This window comes from Armigeres subalbatus, unplaced genomic scaffold, assembly GCF_024139115.2.
Source record: "Armigeres subalbatus isolate Guangzhou_Male unplaced genomic scaffold, GZ_Asu_2 Contig2079, whole genome shotgun sequence".
In the NCBI taxonomy this organism is placed as follows: domain Eukaryota; kingdom Metazoa; phylum Arthropoda; class Insecta; order Diptera; family Culicidae; genus Armigeres; species Armigeres subalbatus.
Window position 1 is genome coordinate 27,612 of NW_026942923.1, and position 18,821 is coordinate 46,432.

An 18,821-nucleotide genomic window follows, 5' to 3' on the forward strand; every position below is an offset into this window, starting at 1 on the left:
CTTTAGACGATCCCCACCGATGTGTATCCAAATGAGTGTCTAGTATAGGAACGAAATGCGTTCATATTTTATTTATGCACTTGTTCTCGCACCGGTTGTTTCTATCAAGGTTGTTGAAGTGCAATCATGCTTCGCACCGGTGGTGAATATCCGGTTGCTATTGAGGCAAACACGGAAATAAATAATATCAGGAAAAAATTATTATTTATTTTCAAATTTTTCAGAACGCGCTCCAACTTTTGTAATATAAATATGTGCGTAATGCATTTTGTGATTATCAGATTAGCTAGACACACATCTGCTAGGTGGCGCTAGCTTATATGCAATAATTTAGTGAGGTGGATATCTCGAGATCTATAAGACTCAGAAAGATTTTGTCTTCTGCAAAGTTGTTCGGGTAGCCATAACATTTATGATGGAGACTAGTTTAGTTTGGAATTCATACGCATAACGGCGCTAGTGTATGAAAAACAACCTGTTAGGTTAAATATTTCTAAATCCGTTAGAGTTAGAAAGTGGCCATCTTCTACAAAGTTATCCGAATTATTTGTTAGGTTGGTTATTGTGTAAGATTTAAAAGGGTAGTCAAAACCAGAAGTTTAGGTTGAAACCGCAATACTCGTTGGCGCTCGAGTTGAGTCGAATCGAGTCAAGAACGAGACACTGAAGATGGCCTTACTGTAGAAGTCGAAATAAGTATCTGTCAAAGGTACAACCAAGTGGTGGAATTAAATGGAATTGTACGAACTCGTCTTATGGCAAGTAACTTTGTAGAATACGGCAATATTCTGAAAGTTCCAGATTTTGAGATATTTAGCCTATCAGTTTATTTCTTATACACTAGCGCCGCTAAGCGTTTGTGTTTAAAACTAAACTTGCTTGCATCATGACGGTTTTCACCACCCGAACAACTTTGTGGAATACGGCAATATTCTAAAAATTTCAGTTTTCGAAATATCTAACCTAGCAGTTTATTTACACTAGCGCCACCAAGCGGTTATATCTTAATCTAAAGCTGCGTTGGTCATAATGGTTTTGACCTCCCGAACAACTTTGTAGAAGACGCCAATATTCTAAAAATTCCAGATTTCGAGATATCTAACCTATCAGGTTATTTCATATGCACTAGCGCCGCCAATCAGTTGAAATTCAAACTAAACTGACCTCCATCACAATGGTTTTGATGATGAATAACCGAACAATTTTTCAGAAGGCGGCACATTTTTTATTTATGCGTTACTCTTTATTTCCGTGTGATGGTTTGGCAACGGTTGGAGCGGGTCGCCAAATTTGCCAACTCGCTATTCACCTAAGGTTGCGTTTACATTTCCCAAACCCGTTTACCAACGACCGGTGCGAGTTCGCGTCATGATAGAGGTTGCTATTTTGGCTTTATTTACACACTGGTGGGGATCGTCTTAGGCGAATCCAGCGCACTACTTCCGAAGTTGGGAGATAGTCTGTATCTGGATCTGGATCTGTATCTGGAGAAAAATCCAACTTCGATATAAAAAGCGTACTAACTTTGTACCGGATAAAGAATAATAAAAGGAACACTTCGTTTATTGTCGGCGTAGCACCAAGTTAGAATTCGGAAGTCGGGACTTCCGAACCGAACTTTCTTACGAAGTTTTATTTGTCAAACTAGTTGATGCGTTGTTTAGCGCATCTTTAGGCGATTCCAGCGCCCTACTTCCGAAGTTGGGAAAGTTACCTATATCTGGAGAAAAATCCAACTTCGGTATAAAAAGCGGTATAAATTTATTCCGGATACACAATACTTCACGCTAAAAATGAACTACTCAAAATTGAGTCGAATCCGACTCATTTTCATTAAAAACGGGACAACTCAAAATTTGAGTAAAAGATACTACTTCAATAAAATGATGATTGCACTTAAACTAGGAGTCTGTTTTTCGTAAAATGCACTTAGATAGATAGATAAACTTGATTCGCATCTGTCGTATTAAAAATTGATGGAAGGCCAAGCTTAACTTTCGCGAAATCATTATTTTACTGAAGTAGTATCTTTTACTCAAATTTTGAGTTGTCCCGTTTTTAATGAAAATGAGTCGGATTCGACTCAATTTTGAGTAGTTCATTTTTAGCGTGTTCGTCTTCTCACTAATCACAAACAAAATTGTACACGCTCATCTAAATCAAGTCATTCTCCAAGTAAAATTAAAAGTGAAAGATTTTGTTCCTTTGAATTTTTAAATTTAAATTGATCAGAACATGAATATTTCAAGACCTGCAATTAAAACATATATTTGAAAATCGGTAGAATTTATTTATTTTATTTTCTTTAAAACGGATTATCTGATCACCGAGATATAATACTTTTATAATTTGTTTAATTTTTGGATGAGCAATATAAAACATAAGCGAACAATTAAAATATTATAGAATGTATCGGTCACATTTAAATGTATTGTACTTTTAAAGTAAGTACAATAAAGGATTTTTACAACCGTGAAAAATCTACAATAAAAGTACAATAGATTGTATTATTTACCATACAACCAATTGAATTCCAATGGATCATACCATACAAGGAACTGTAAATTTTTATCCGGGTAGCGACTTGCAGTTCCATGTTCCAAGCTTCCAATCGTGATCCTTTATTCGTCGCCTAGGTCTTTGCCGATTATATCGAGTCGCATTATCTCTTATATTGTTCGTAATTATTGGTTTTCCAGGCGGCTTATTGGGCCTGCGCAAACCTCCTGTCTCGCCGGAGGGCCATCGTGTCAGGGCTGTTTAGCGTCCCACCTAACACCAGGACTTGGGCTTGTGCGCTTTGAGCGGCACACGGTCGCTTTGGCGGAGCCTACTTGCGGATACATGCAGCTTTTAATAGAAGTTTAACAGAGCCTACTGTCAAACCCCACCACATCCTAGGCAGGCACCACAACTCGCAGATGGCCTGGGGAGGGATCGTCAAGCCCTTGGACATAGTCCCTGCTGCCCCTGTCAAAGTAATGAACCATTTATTCGGTCTTATAATTGCCCTTTTCCACTTTAAGTCAACTTTTAGGGCTGTGTTTTTTACAAGCATATATAGCTTCATGGTTACTTGGGCATAACAGCATATGGAGACGCATGGTACATTTATACAATGATTCGTCTTGTGATTGAACTTTTTATGCAAATTTCACCTATTCCTTTTAATTAAACAAAATGCACAAGTTTGTGCAAGCATTTGTATGGCAACTTGTATTAAGGAAAACCTGAACCTAATTACTTATTGAGAAGTACATGTTCTTGCGGTTAACATGTGGAATAGTTCGATCAAGAAATCATGAGAATCATGATTTTAAACAGCAGGTTCCCGGGCGTCTTCTAAGCGAAACTCACAATTCTTTCACGGCTGTCACATACGAGATGGGAGATGGGATGGAGCAGGAATGCTGCTATACAAAATGTAGAAAATAGCGATTTACCATCTTCGATGGGAGTAAAATTTACAGATTCAGAAGTACTTCATAACAAAAATCAGCCCAGCATGTCCTTTAAAGTCCCTAGCTAGAGACCTTGCGAATAATATGTATTTCAAATTAGTTCAATGCAGATGTTCTAGGTTCTCCAAATAGTTCTGGAAATTATTCTGATTAACAAGATTAACCACTTCTGGTATCAAACCGAAGTCAACCCAACATGCCAATAATAGTCTCAAGAGTCGTTGCATAAATAATACTGTCAAAACTTGCAGTTGACAACAAAAAAAAAACCTAAATAAAGCTCTATTTTTTGACATCGGTGCACTCACACAACCAACCGATATACTCGATTAAGTTGAAAACCGGAATAGACTAACGCAAAATGAACTCCCCCAAGAAATTATGACGTTTGAGCGGGTCGCATAATGAACGCAAAATGAACTTTTGTTCGAGAAAACGACCCGCTCAAATGTCAAAATCCGTCGGGTGAGTGAATTCGATGAACTCCTGCATAAGTCTATACTCCATTGCACAGTGACGTCACGCACGACTTTTGACAGGTACTGGTCCTGTTGTTTACAGACGACTTTATTTTAATTTTCAGATACTTCTATCATTCTTTGGATTTTCTTATCGATAATTACCTAAACTTATCGATAATTACCAATATTTGAATGCGGAATGTACGGAATGCCTTCAACATCGTGAAATATGCAGATTTAGTTTGGAACAAAAAAATTCTGAGTCCGAAACGTAAACAACAGGACCAGTACTTGTCAAAATAGTGAGGTTAGGTTTGCCGCGCGCAATGACCTATACGGGACTAGCGAAGTTGGATTTTTCTCGCAATAGACCTGTGCAGGAGTTCATGAAATTCACTCAGCCGCTGGATTTTGACATTTGAGCGGGTCGTCTACTCCAACAAAAATTCATTTTGCGTTCATTATGCGACCCGCTCAAACGTCATAATTTCTTGGGGGAGTTCATTTTGCGTTAGTCTATAGACTAACGCAAAATGAACTCCCCCAAGAAATTATGACGTTTGAGCGGGTCGCATAATGAACGCAAAATGAACTTTTGTTCGAGAAGACGACCCGCTCAAATGTCAAAATCCATCGGGTGAGTGAATTTGATGAACCGCTGTACAGGTCTATCCGTACGTCAAACCTAACTTCGCTAGTGGCGCGCTAGTCTAATTAGGGCCTAATTAGACTAGCGCACTACTAGCGAAGTTAAGTTTAACGTACGGATTGCGAGAAAATCCAACTTCGCTAGTCCCCCTTTCGGTTTTCAACTTGACTAGCGATATTAAGTTTCAAAAATCAGGGTTACAAACTTGATAATTCTTCCCTTCTCGCCGAGTCTGGCGCTGAGTGCTAGGCGCGGAATCCCAAAGGTGGGAATAAAATTTTGGGATTTATGCGCAATAATTAGTTGAGGGACGTTAATCTACAGTGCACATAGTAAAGCAAGTGCGCTCGACGTCCTGTGTGTAGTCATCAAGGGCCTCGTACGCCTGTCACTGGCGAACAAAGCTCGTGTACTCTGCATCGTAGCTTAGAACCGGTGTTAGAGCAAGATTACCGGTGGTGAGTTTAAGCCGTTTGGCAGCGCAGTATCATTACTTGACACTTTACCGGTCGCTACTAAACGCGCTGCTATAACAGTAGCGCGACTGACAGGTGACCAAATTTGGTAGCGCGATAAGAGCGTTGCTATTTGACGAACTGTCAACTGTCAAACGTCATCGGTACGGAATAGGTACAGCAACCAAATTGAGAGCCGAAAATAGTGACCGATACGGAAACGAGTGACGAAACTAAAATGAAAGCGCAGCGCGGGTGATTAAAATGCTCGCAACCGGTAATGATACTCTTAGGGCGAAATCGTTAATGCGAACATTTTTATATAGAGCTTGCTGACGTTTAGCCATCCTTCTCTTGCACGCGCACAGAAAGAATAGGCCTTGTTTTCATCGGGAAACGCTTCCGAAGCCTTTCCCGATGAAAACAAATTCTATCCTCCCCATGCGCTTGAAAGAGAAGGATGAGTAAACGTCAGCAAGCTCTATTCGGTTAGTTACTGCAAATAAATTATTTTTCGAGTCCCTATAATCAAGCAGGTATCTCAAGCATACCACATTTTTATATGACTGCATGATAGAGTGTTTAATTTTGATAAAATATTGAAAACAAATTTAATTAAGACGGCTAGTTTGGCATAGCCCGACGCGGGACCGAAACGTCGGGCTATGCCAAACTACACGGAGAAACACGTTTACTCATTAATGGGTACTTTTTCTCTGCTATCTCTTTCTTTCTGCTGAAAAATTTACCCATTTTGGGAGAATATGTGGATCTACTCATTTAAATGAGTAAATCCACTTATTCTCCCAAAATGTTTAAATTTTTCAGCAGAGAAAGAGATAGCAGAGAAAAGTACCTATTAATGAGTAAACGATTTTTACCGGGTAGTCGTCTTAATTAAATTAGACTGAGAAAGCCAACGTTAAAATATCGAAAACAAAAGTGTGCATAAAAATTGCCTCGCCATAACAAAAAGGTGGTAGAGAATTAACACTGTTATTTACAGTTTAGAACCAAATCCAGATGTCGCACATGTTGGGGTAGGGATTCAGTGCTCCGCCTTCTCCCCCTGGTAGTCATACGAAAAAAAAAACAGGCTCTCGGGGTAAATGGTTGTCACTATTTGTTCACATAGTTTTTCAAAATCAGGGTTACAAACTTGATTATTCCCCTGGTCAGGGTAGCTCCGTCCTGGCTTGATGCCCCTGGTCAGGGTAGCTCCGTCCATCTTTATCTCGATGGGTGGCTCCTCCGATCACGCTCTTCTGTATCGCCACGCTCTTCGGTATCGCCTGCCCCTGACGATCGGTGGGGCGACCTGTTAAGGCCACTTCGTCCAATCAAATTTGTTTTTTTTTATTTGGTCGACATTTTAACTCCGAGGAACTCCGAGATAATCAGGAATTATCAAGAAAATCCATTTTTAAAATTGTAAATGGTAAATTTCACAGCAAAGAGGTAAATAGGATAAATTTATTTCTCCGTGCAATCAGCGTTAACAAAGTTCATGCCTTGGTTCATGCACTATCCGCCGGACTGTACTAAAGTTCACTTTATAGAGGTTCATCCGCGAGCGACAGCTGTCAAAGTTGGCGCGCGTTTACTCACAAAACAAACCGCTGCTTTCGCTCTAATCTTGTTCCGCAAAACTCTAAATTTTCAGGAATATTCCTGGTATTAAGTGCAGAAAATATCAACCATTTCAGTGACTTTTCTACTCTACATCACAGCAAAATGAATGATAGTTGTAAGTATCGCAAAACATTAGTTTTACTTGTCTTAGTCTTAGTTATCATCCTGCATCGTAGTTGGTGCCGGTGGATTCAACGCTACTGGGGGTGGCGCCGCGCAGGAGAACAAAGCCGAAGGCGTTCTCCCGCTGACCATCCGCCAGATCCAGGAATCGTCCGAGGATGGCATGCAGCTGTTTGGCATCCACTACAGTATGGTGACCTTTGTGGGGATCGTCCGGACGGTGGCGCATTCGTCGACGAAGATCACCTACCGCCTGGAGGATCACACCGGTCAGGTGGATGCGCATCTGTGGCTCGAGGAGGGCGACACCAGCAGCACACCCGGAGTGGCGGAAAACGCATACGCCAGGGTTGTGGGCTCGGTACGCCACCAGGGTGGAAGTAAGGCGGTGATGATCTTCAAGATAGACATGGTCCACTCGCCCAACGAGGTGACGACCCACCTGCTGGAGGTGCTGAATGCCCGATACAAGGGCGAGGAGTATGCCAAAAGTGGCGGAGGTGCTGGAACTAGCGGGGCTGAATCCGGCGCCAAAGACACGGCTTCCAGCGGAGGTTTCATGGAAACGGACAACAACACGATGGGTTTGTCCGGGAAGAATCTGGTCGTGTACAGGGCGATCAAGAGCCACATGTCAGACATCGGAATCAGCCGGCAGGAGCTGCAGAAAAAGTTTCCGCATATCAGCGCTTCGGAGATGCAGTGAGTGATTTTTTTATACGGAAGGTTTTGAGAAAAGTTAAATGACATTTTGTTATATTTTAGGAGCATAACCGATTACATGACCCAGGAGGGACTCGTCTATACCAGTGTGGATTCGGACCACTTCCTATGCGTTGACGCGTAGGACGCATGGAGAAACAGGTTTTGTTGGTACAATATAAGGTATTTATAAGCGTCCGTAATTATAGTTTTACATCCAATATGCATCATTATTATCAGTCTGGCTTGTTAATGTTCTACAAAATCATATAATATTACGGTATACAGTGATCATCGGAACTAAAATATTGTTGTCAAAAATATTTCGTATATGATGACAATTTCCCTAGGTTTACATTTCCTTTTTTTTTTGAAACATGTCGCCTAACTTTTCTCCAGTAGCTGTTTCATCAAAATTTTTAATTTACTTAGGGGAAATGACGACTTCGGCAGGTTTCGTTCTAATATTGTCATGAAATTTTCTGCCGAGCAAGAAATCTCATCAAATTGCGTGCATAGAATCATACAAGCACACAGTGGATTAATCGGATCAAATATCTCACAGTGGCGGCTCTTCTTTAGAAAATAATGACCCTAGTTTGTGGCACAAATTTAGGAGTTCTTGACAAATTTGATGAACAGTGGAACTATCCGTTTGATGTTGTAACTTGCGCATTTGGTTTTTAATAGTTTACGAAGCTGCTGAAACAGCAGATTTTGATTCCGCCAAAAGATCTGCTAAATAAGCTTAAAATATGAGAGCAGCAAATGCAAAACTATCAAATGCAGAAGCATCCGGAGATGCAGTACCATTGACAAGACCACTAGGAAGCTATCAAGGCCCTTTGATATTTTAACTCAAGGAGTGTCTACGACTTTTGTGCGTGGCGATCTTTCTTCAGATCAACTCAATCGAAGATTGACACCTTTGCAAAATCCGCTTCAATTATTCTACCAAATGGTGCTCAATCCAGCAAAATGTTAAGCACTTTCTGGGGGGTCTGTCATTTTCTTATGTTCCATGTAAATAAACCATAATTTGTTTGAAAAAATCTTACATTGGGAAGGAAGTGTTTAAAACCCTAGAATTAAATTTTTCTGCACCGATTTCTACGATACACTCGTAAACTATCTTGGGGAGATCTGGTGTCAAGTTAAGAAGCACGATGCAAGTTGATTAATTTGGGATCACTTCGTCACCGTAGGGAATCCACTCGGATTTTTCTAGTTGCTATTATTTTGCATGTTCTGGTGAATTTCTCGGATGTTATCGATATGCTGACATTCAGAGGTCCGAATATTGACTCTGATCACTACCTCGTTGTCAGTAAAATTCGATCACGATTGTCAACTGTATCAAACGAAAGATCACAGCAAACGATGCGTTACCATATCCAGCAATTGTCGGCGGAAGAAGTATCGGCTGAGTACCGCCAGAAGCTCGACGAACGGATAAGTGCAATCAACGTTAGCGACAACATCAACGATCCATGGAGCGGTGAGCACAACAGCACGAGAAATGGTAGACACTGCACAGAGGCGACCCAGGACGGGTTGGTTCGATGTGGAGTGTCAGAAAGTGACATACGAGAAGAACGTTGCCAGAAGCCGCATGTTGGTGTCGGGTACCCGATCGAATAGAGATCGGTACAAGAAAGCAAGAGCAGCCGAAAAACGTACCCACTATAGGAAGAAGAAAGAATATGTAGAACAAGTGATTAGCGAGACGCAGACTTCGCACACTTCGAGACTTTGTTGAATAGTGGAAGTAACGGTGCATCGGTGAACAGAATAAATATTAGCGACGATGGACAAGTTGTGGAGTCGCCTATACTAGATGAGGTTAAAAAAGCTGTTAAGGAAGAATAGACACTTGTTGTGTTCAACCAAACCGTACCAAAGAACCAGAAGCTGATGCTACAATACTACCGAAGACATGCTTTGGTTGAACCCTGGTTGAACCTATCTGGCTTCGATCCCAACGCTTCGGAGGATGACATACGAAGCTTAGTGCAACGAAATCTGAACACCACCGAAACTATAGACATTCGAAAGTTGGCTCCAAAAGGTAAACATCTTGAAGACCTCTCTTTTGAATCGTTTAAAGTTGGAGTTGGTTTGCATTTCAAGGACTTAGCCCTGCTGCCATCCACATGGCAAAAAGGAATCACTTTCCGCGAGTTTGAATTTCATCCCCGACCAACTTTTCAATTTCGACCGTTCCAATAATGATACACCGCGAAACACACTGTTCTTTCCGTCAAACTCTACTTCCTGTGTCCAATCGACACACAATTTAATTAAACCAACCGATCACAGCCTTTCTAATCGCGAATGTACGCACAACCGACCAAATCTTTCGATCACAGTGTACTACTAAAATGTAAGAGGGCTTCGAACCAAAACGAACGAACTGTTTGCTGCCTTTTCTGCTTCCGATTACGATATAATCGCCCTTACAGAAACATGGCTCAACGATACAGTGATGAATTCCGAACTAACCGATCAGTATGTGATCTATCGGTGCGATCGAAATCCTACTTCGAGCCAACATCTTCGTGTTACGATATTAATTGTTGGGGATTACAACTTGCCTATTCTTCGATGGTGTTTCGATGACGACGTTGGATGCTTTATTCCAATAAATGCATCCTCCGAGCAAGAGCTATCATTACTCGAAAATATAGTTTCGTCTGGTTTGCAACGGAAAAACTACCTAACTAACGACAACGAAAGGCTACTGGACTTAGCATTTGTAAGCGGATCTGAAAGATGCGAAATAATTCAACCCCTCTGCCTCTTATGAATGTAGATCGTCATCACCAGCCGTTTGTGGCGGTCTTTGAAATTGTACACGCTACTTTCGATACTGACGATTCGAGTGTATCATATGATTTTACCCGATGCAATTATGAGGAGATGAATATTGAGATCTCGCAAGTGAATTGGCCCGATATTTTGAACTTAGATACTTGAGACGAAGATGTAGATCGATTCTATAGTGAATTGAATTGTATTTTACAACGACACCAGCAAAGGAAGCGGCAAACGATGAGGCTGAAAAATAAACAACCTTGGTGGAACAGAGAGTTACGGAATTTGCGGAATCGACTACGAAAGGCGCGCAGGAGATTTTTTCAATCGAGAGATGATTACCGTAAGGCACTGGTGCGGGATTTAGAATGCCAATTTAATTCATTGAACGCATCACGCTTTCGCTCATATATTTCTCGGCTGGAGAGTAACATGAAGGATGACCCAAAGCAGTTTTGGACATACTTGCGAAACCGTACATCAACTCGCGGGACTCCTCAAACAGTGAACTATCTTGGTGAAACGTCTTCAACGCTGATCGAGTCAGCAAGTCTATTCTAGTCGTTCTTTCAAAGCGTGTTAAGTAATAACTCACCACCTTTGGTTGAAGCGTACCTGAACGGACTGCAGACCCACGATCTTAACCTAGCTGCTTAACTAGACAACTTTCACGGAATTAGATGTCCGGAAGAAACTTCGTGATGTCGACGGCTCCAAAGGACCAGGTGAAGATGGACTCTCACCATTATTCATCAAAGAGTGCTCCGATCAACTCAACTCTAACGTGAAATCTGTGCTGTTATACGCTAGCGAAACATGGTGTGTATCAGTGGAGAACACTCAACGGCTGCAGGTGTTCATTAACAGATGCCTGCGGTTTATAATTCGGGCCTGGTGGCCTCACAACTGGATCTCAAACAACGAACTCCATCGTCGTTGTCACCAGAGGCCGATAGCAACAGAAATTCAGGATCAGAAGTGGGACTGGGTCGGCCACACTCTACGTAGGGGCGGAAGCGCATTAGACTGGAACCCAGCGGGACATCGCAGCAGAGGCAGACCCAGAGGCTCATGGCGGCGAAGCCTCAATAAAGAAATAAAAGAAGTCGACCGAAATCTAAACTGGCAACAGGTTAAAGCGATAGCCGGGCAACGCTCAGGATGGAGATCTTTCAAGTCGGCCCTTTGCACCACCGGAGGTGTACAGGATCCATAAGTAAGTAAGTAAAAGTGCTCCGATTCACTTGCTCTACCGGCTGCACTGCTTTTCAATCGCTCAATCGTAGAGAAAACCTTCCCTTCGACTTGGAAAAGATCTTCAATAACTTCTATTCATAAATCCGGAAATGTGCACGACGTTCAGAACTACAGGGGAATCTCTATTCTCAGCTGCCTCGCCAAAGTTTTCGAAAGTATGATGCTGGATTTTATTTACCCAGCAGTTCAACACATCATAGTTACCGAACAACATGGATTTATTAAGAAACGGTCGACTACTACGAATCTTATGAGTTATGTGTCTATGCAAATCGATTCTGTGTATGTGGACTTTTCGAAGGCTTTCGATCGAGTTCCTCATCAACTTGCGGTGGAGAAACTCAGAAGAATCGGCTTCCCTGACTGGTTAGCCATTTGGATCGCTTCATACCCCGCCAACCGTTATGCATCTGTAAAACTCGGGACAGTCAGATCGGTTCTTTCCGTATTACGTCCGGAGTGCGGCAAGGAAGCCACCATGGGCCCCTACTTTTTGTGCTTTTTGTGAACGGTTTATGCAATCTTCAAAATTAATGTATGCCGACGACTTGAAAATGTTTCGAGCCGTAACGTCGCTGGTGGATTGTTGCGCATTGCAAGCCGATGTTGATAAACTTTCGGACTGGTGTGACAGAAATGGAATGACGGCGAATGTAAACAAATGTAACAATCACGTTCACACGTCTGCGCTCTCCAATAATTTTCGAATACACTATTTGAATCGAGTGACTCCTGTCAGCCATAGGATTAAGATGGGAGCTCACATCCCAAAATCTATCAGTAAGAGGGCGGAATCGGATTTGTTGAAGTTGTCAATCAAGGGACACTATGCCAAGCTAGAGAGGTTGAACTTGGAGTGCTACAACCTGCACCTCAAGCTGGCAAAGGAGAACCAAGATTCTTTCGACATATTCCTAAAGAAGGTACAGCGGGCCGAAGAGTGTGAAGCGGACAGGAAGAGGAGACTGCACAAGAAGAAATTGACCATTCTACGAGGGAAATCAGCGACGGAAGGTAGAACGACTAACCCCACAGTACAAATGATCGAGGGATTCGTTGTTAACCGTTCGACACAGCAGTTTACAGAGGAACAATTAGCACACCTCAACAAGGGGTTAGGGTATGCGACAACCCAGAAAGCGGACCTAGAGCAGATAATCGTGGATACTGAGACAGCGATTTCACGAAATGTTGATCAACGGGACCAGAATAGTGTGAGAAACATCATAGCAGACGCCATCAAAGCAGGACATCATGGGACATCGAACAAAGACGAGAGGAGGATTTTAAAAAAGTTAAAGGAGAAACCAGTTTACTACATGAAGGCGGACAAAGGAAACGCAGTGGTGATAATGGACAAAGAGGACTACGATGAACAGATGACGACAAAAATCAACGGAGGACCATACAGGCATTTGAGAGTGGACCCACTACCCGGACTAATCCGACTTACGGATAAAACGATAAAGGAATGCAAGACGATCATCGGAGAAGCCCGGGTTAAAATGACGAACCCTGTGTTACCAAGGATCAAAGGATTACCAAAGATACATAAGCCAGGTACAGAGATGCGAGAAATAGTTTCATCAGTGGGATCCCCTACACAAAACTTGGCCAAGTGGTTAGTCAAGGAGTTCCAGAGTATGCCGAAGCCGTTCCCCAGCAGATCAGTTGTAAACACCCAGGAGTTCACCAAGAGGATATTGGAATCAGGAAACATCGGAGAAGAGGACATCATGGTATCATTCGACGTAGCGGCATTGTTCCCAAGCGTTCCAGTGAAGGATGCTCTGAACCTTTTGGAGGATTGGCTACTAGGACAACGGACGGATACAACATGGCGAGGAAAGGTAAAGATGTATCTCAAGCTTGCAAGATTATGCATGAATGAGAACTACTTCACATTCCGTGGAAGCTTCTACAAACAAACGAAGGGTGCACCTATGGGAAATCCGCTATCACCGTTTTTGTGCGAATTATTCATGGCGAATTTAGAGGACAACCTAGAGGAACAAGGAGTACTACCCGAGAAGTGGTGGAGATACGTGGACGACATTTTCAGCATCATCAACCGGAAAGATCTACCCAGGATTTTGGAAGCGATAAACAACGTGCATAAAGACATCAAATTCACCCACGAGGAGGAAAAGGAAGGTAAATTACCTTTCTTGGATCTACTGGTTATCAAGGGAACAAATGCAACATTAGACTTCGAAATCTACAGGAAGCCCACCAACACCATGAGAGTCATCCCATACACATCAAATCATTCGTATCAGCACAAAATGGCAGCTTTTCATCACATGATCCACAGGATGCAGACGATTCCCCTGAGCGAAGAAGGAAAAACGAAGGAGCTACAACACATCTTGGAAACAGCGAGGATCAATGGATACAAGGAAAGAACAATACAAGCAATCATCAACAAGAAGCAGAGGAACCTACGGAAAAACGAACTGACAACACTAACACCGATCGATGAACCACTGAAGAGGGTATCGGTCCCCTATGATCGACACATCACCCACCAGCTACGCCATCGACTGAGGAAATTCGGCATCGATTTAGTATTCTCCAGCAGAAGCAATCAACTGAAGACACTGTTGGGCTCCACAAAGGATAGAGTAGAAATGTTAAATAAGGCCGGGGTTTATCAAATTAATTGTTCACAGTGTGATAAAGTATATGTAGGTCAAACAAAAAGATCGTTAGACGTAAGGTTCAAAGAACATATTGCAGAAGTAAGTAAGGCTAAGAGGGAAACTGATAAGGGATTAAATTATGAGTTTAGGTCTAAGGTAGCTGAACATGTATATCAGGAAAATCATTCAATTACGACATCAAACATTAAAATTTTAAGAAATGTCTCTTCTCCGTGGAAACTTGATGTTGCTGAGAGCTTGGAAATCTACCGACAGGTACAAACGCGGTTGTTGAATAAAGATCAAGGAAATGGTAGCTCCTGGCTCTTCAAGTTTATACCTAAGCATTAAGCGCATCAAGCGAGTAGAAATAAGCACCGTAGTAAGATAAGTACCTAGATAAATTATTATACCTACGCACAAATAGTGTAATCTGCGATCATTTTCTTCAAGTCGAGTCAAGTACGAGACACTGAAGACAACCTTACTGTTGAGGTCGAAATACGTATCTGTCAAGATACAATTAAGTGGTGGAATTCAATGGGATTGTTTAAACTCGTCTTATGACAGGCGGATGTTCAAGTCGCGTATTAGTTCTTAAGCTTTTTAGTCTGTACGATGGATAACATAGTCGAAGAATGTAAATAAATAAATAAATAAATATAGCGCTCGAGGGAGCGATTAGGAGAGCTGGGGTGCAAAGAGGCGGTACCATTAACACAAGATCCCATATGCTCCTGGGATTTGCGGACGATATCGACATTATCGGGATTGATCGCCGTGCCGTAGAAGAGGCTTTTGTGCATTTTAAGAGGGACACAACGAGGATTGGACTCACGATCAATACCAGCAAAGCGAAGTACTTGGTCGCTGGCAATCAACGTGGATTCATTAGTGGTGGTGGTAGCAAAATGGTGCTGGATGGTGAAAAATTTGTAGTGGTAGAAGAATTTGTGTATCTTGGAACATTAGTGACATGCGATAATGATGTTACCCGCGAGGTGAAAAGGCGTATTGCAGCGGCAAATAGGGCTTATTACGGACTTCGTAACCAGCTTAAGTCCCGTAGTCTGCAAACGGAAACAAAACTGTATACTGTATACTACTACGCTGTATACTACTCTGATTCTTCCGGTGGCTTTATACGGCCATGAAACATGGACGTTAAAGAAGGCTGATCGGAGAGCTTTCGGAGTGTTTAAGCGTAAGGAGCTGCGAACAATACTCGGCGGTAAACAGGAGAACGGTATCTGGCGGCGTCGCATGAACCACGAATTGTACCAGGTGTATAAAGGGCTGGATATTATTATGCTTATACAACACGGCAGACAACGGTGGGCTGGTCACGTTGTTCGTATGCCGGAAAAACGTCAAGCGAAGATAATATTTAGTAGAGAACCCGGAAGAGGCCGCAGGCTTCGTGGAAGGCCGCGTACACGATGGCTTTTTGCAGTTGAAGAGGACCTGAGGGCGCTCAATGTTCAGGGCGACTGGAAGCGATTGGCCCAGGATCGAGTCCAGTGGAAAAGGATACTCCATTTGCCCATCAAGTATCAAGTAAGTAAGAATAATAAAATAAACTTAAGTCAACTTTAAGGACGCATAATACTATTTCTCAATAAGATCAAGAAAAACAAAGTCCGGTAACAATTTCTAAGATAAGAAGGTGATAAACCGTAAAGTATATTTTTATTTCAATCATTTTTTTTTGTAATATGACGCCGCTCACATCACGTGTGGCTTATCGTCCGTGTGCTGTATAGGATGCTTGCATTGAATACACCTGTTTCATTCACATTTTGTCTCCAGTATTAGTTTATAACTTGTGTTATTTGTTGCTCGGGAATCCGGTTACACACTAAATCGAATAGTTTCGCATTTTGTGTTATTCTGTAAACCACACACATTACACATACAAAGTTTGATTAGCTGTGGTTGATTAATTTACAGCATTGATAGTATGCAGTTTATTTCAGTAATCTAACGCGCAATTGTAGGAATTCAATGTATGTTGGGTTATTCTTTAACCCCGGGGTTATTGCGCGGTTATGAATGTTGGCTATTTAACAGTTCTGCTTATGCTTGCGACGAAATAGTTATGTTTGGAAGTGGGTTGCTATCAAGGTCTATGTGCTGCTGATTAGGTTTCCGATATAGTCTATTGGAGTTTGGTGAACAGTCTATTTCTGCACCTGGTTTCCTAAAGAGTTTATCATATGCTTGAGGATTATCACTTAAAAACACATCGTAAATGTTAGTCTCTTCTTCTTATTATTATTACATTTTCATGATTTCTTAATCATTATGCTCTACTCGGCGAGAAATTGTCCAAAGAATTTTATTCTTATGCAACTTATCGTGAAATGTTCAGTTTTGTAACTTTTCTCATATCGCAGTTATTTGATGGTACTTGCTGAAGCAAACATACCTTCGATTGATACACGAAAAATATGAAACAACGAAATTAACGATATATTTTCGGAAATTGAGTTGAAGGCAAGACGCTGAACCAAAATTTAATCTACCAGAGCTTCCTTAACTTACGATATCAAACCGAAATGGGAAGTTTCTTACTATGATAAAACACGAATTCTAACTTAAAAGAGCACTACCACTCTATCTAAATACTTTCGAAACAAAAAAAATCACGTAACGGCGGTCGTGCGTACGTAGAACAAATCCAGCCAGTACAGTGTCCCCCCTCACTCGCTATCCGAGTCATCACAGAAGTTCTTGCGGTAGCTTTTCCGAACCCGGGCCACCTTTTGCTGGAACAGTTTGGTGCCCAAATCGGTAATTCCGTTGTTGCCGTTGTTGGCCGCTTGGCTGCCACCACTGGTACTGCTGGTGCCGGGTAGGTAATTACCATTACTGCTACCGCTTTCGCCGCCGGGGGTTCCCCCGGGAAGTGATTTCGCCGCCGACGGAAGCCCTCCATTGGTCGACACGGAACTGCACGGTCCGGTGGCGATTCCACTGTCCGGCGTTTGATTCAGCAGTTCGCGGTTGTAGTCCGGGAATTTTCGAACGCTGCCGGAACCCGATGCTGCTGGCTGGTCCTGATTGAGATTACTAGAACCGGCCATCAGCTTTTTCTTGTTGATGAAATAGTCCATGAAGCTGTCGTTACTCGAAGAACAGTCATAATCGTAACTGCTGGACAGGCGCGAGTTGGACCGACTAGAGTACGTATGATCGTAGCCTTGGTTGTACGACGAAGAGGACTCGTTGTGGTCCTGTGTAGTAGGGGTGGAGCTTTGCGCATGGTGGGCCCGCTTCTGGCCGGCTCCATTGGAGCCATTCTGGATTGTTGCTGCGTCGGTGCTTACGTTTCTATTGATTAGGATAGTACTTGATCTACTGCTATTGTTATTACTAGTGCGGTTAGTATTATTGTTGTTGCTATTATTATTGTGGTTCACGTAACTGGTGTTGTTGTTGCTGTGGTCTAGGATGTTGTTATCGTTGTGATCTACGGCGAGGATCGCAGTCGAGTTCGATGGGACTTCGAAGTGGTTGATTGGAGATGTAATCACTCGGAGCATGTTGTCCGGTGAGGTGGGATGTTCCGGAATCGATGGGTCGTCGTCGGAATCGTCATCATCGTCGTTCGTGGCCGACGCCAGGTGAAACAACAAGTCTAGAAATGAGAAATATGGAAAAAGAAATGGTTACCAACTAAATCAATGTAAACGAATTATCACTGTTCTTCACACTGCATATGTAAAGCAAGTTATTTTTGGCATTTTTGGCAGTTATTTTTGGCGTTATTTTTGGCAATGGACCCGGCAACGAAACAAGGACTATGATTGGAAACTCGGTACCTGGAATGTCAGGACCCTAAATGAACCTGGACGAGTGAGCCTTCTAGCTCGCGAACTGCAGAAGGTTGGAGTGAACGTGGCCGCTATTCAAGAAGTCCGATAACCCAGATCCGGAGAACGTGAATTCCGAGCCGTGGCGCCATTTCTCGGATGATATCGATGTGGGGACATTCAGAGGTCCGAACATTGACTCTGATCACTACATCTTTGTCAGTAAAATTCGATCACGGTTGTCAACTGTATCGAACGAAAGATCACAGCGCACGATGCGTTACAATATCCAGCGATTGTCGGCGGAAGGAGTATCGGCTGAGTACTCGAAGCTCGACGAACGGATAAGTGCAATCAACGTTAGCGACAACATCAACGATCTATGGGAGTCGATCCATGGAGCGGTGAGCACAACAGCACAAGAAGTGGTAGGCACTGCACAGAGGCGACCCAGGACGGGTTGGTTCGATGTGAAGTGTCAGAGAGTAACAGACGAAAAGAACGTTGCCAGAAGCCGGATGTTGGTGTCAGGTACCCGATCGAATAGAGATCGGTACAAGGAAGCAAGAGCAGCCGAAAAACGAACCCACCGCAGGAAGAAAAAAGAGTACGAAGAACAAGTTATTACTGAGACGTAGGAAAAAATGGAGCAGAACGATATGCGGAGGTTTTATGAGTCTGTCAATGGCGTGCGGAGAAAGACAGCGCCATCTCCCGTCATGTGCAACAACCAAGAAGGGAATTTGCTGACAGATAAAACTGAAGTAGCTGACGGATGGAAGCAACACTTCAAGACTTCGTTGAATGAAG

General features: G+C 42.6%; 2 protein-coding genes across 6 annotated transcripts in view; one reads left to right on the plus strand and one right to left on the minus strand.

Annotated features, from left to right (window-relative positions):
* The first annotated feature begins 6,594 nt into the window (after positions 1 to 6,594).
* Positions 6,595 to 7,789, plus strand: LOC134203743 (replication protein A 32 kDa subunit-like). The gene is made up of 3 exons (XM_062678604.1): positions 6,595 to 6,773; positions 6,835 to 7,483; positions 7,547 to 7,789. The coding sequence occupies exons 1-3, from the start codon at positions 6,761 to 6,763 to the stop codon at positions 7,626 to 7,628; spliced, it is 744 nt and encodes a 247-aa protein (XP_062534588.1). The 5' UTR covers positions 6,595 to 6,760; the 3' UTR covers positions 7,629 to 7,789.
* An 8,346-nt stretch (positions 7,790 to 16,135) lies between these two features.
* The window catches only part of LOC134203742 (DDB1- and CUL4-associated factor 5-like), a 66,047-nt gene continuing 63,361 nt past the window's right edge, over positions 16,136 to 18,821 (minus strand). For all 5 annotated transcript variants that reach the window (XM_062678600.1, XM_062678598.1, XM_062678601.1 and 2 more), the window contains one exon: positions 16,136 to 17,836. In XM_062678600.1, the coding sequence (XP_062534584.1) occupies positions 16,899 to 17,836 (938 nt within the window). In that variant the 3' untranslated portion in view covers positions 16,136 to 16,898. The remainder of the gene's footprint in view (positions 17,837 to 18,821) is intronic.

Bases quoted from the DNA above. Each gene is read 5' to 3' on its own strand.
- LOC134203743 (XM_062678604.1), top strand. The intron at 7,484-7,546 runs GTGAGTGATTTT...GTTATATTTTAG, and splicing joins ATCAGCGCTTCGGAGATGCA to GAGCATAACCGATTACATGA.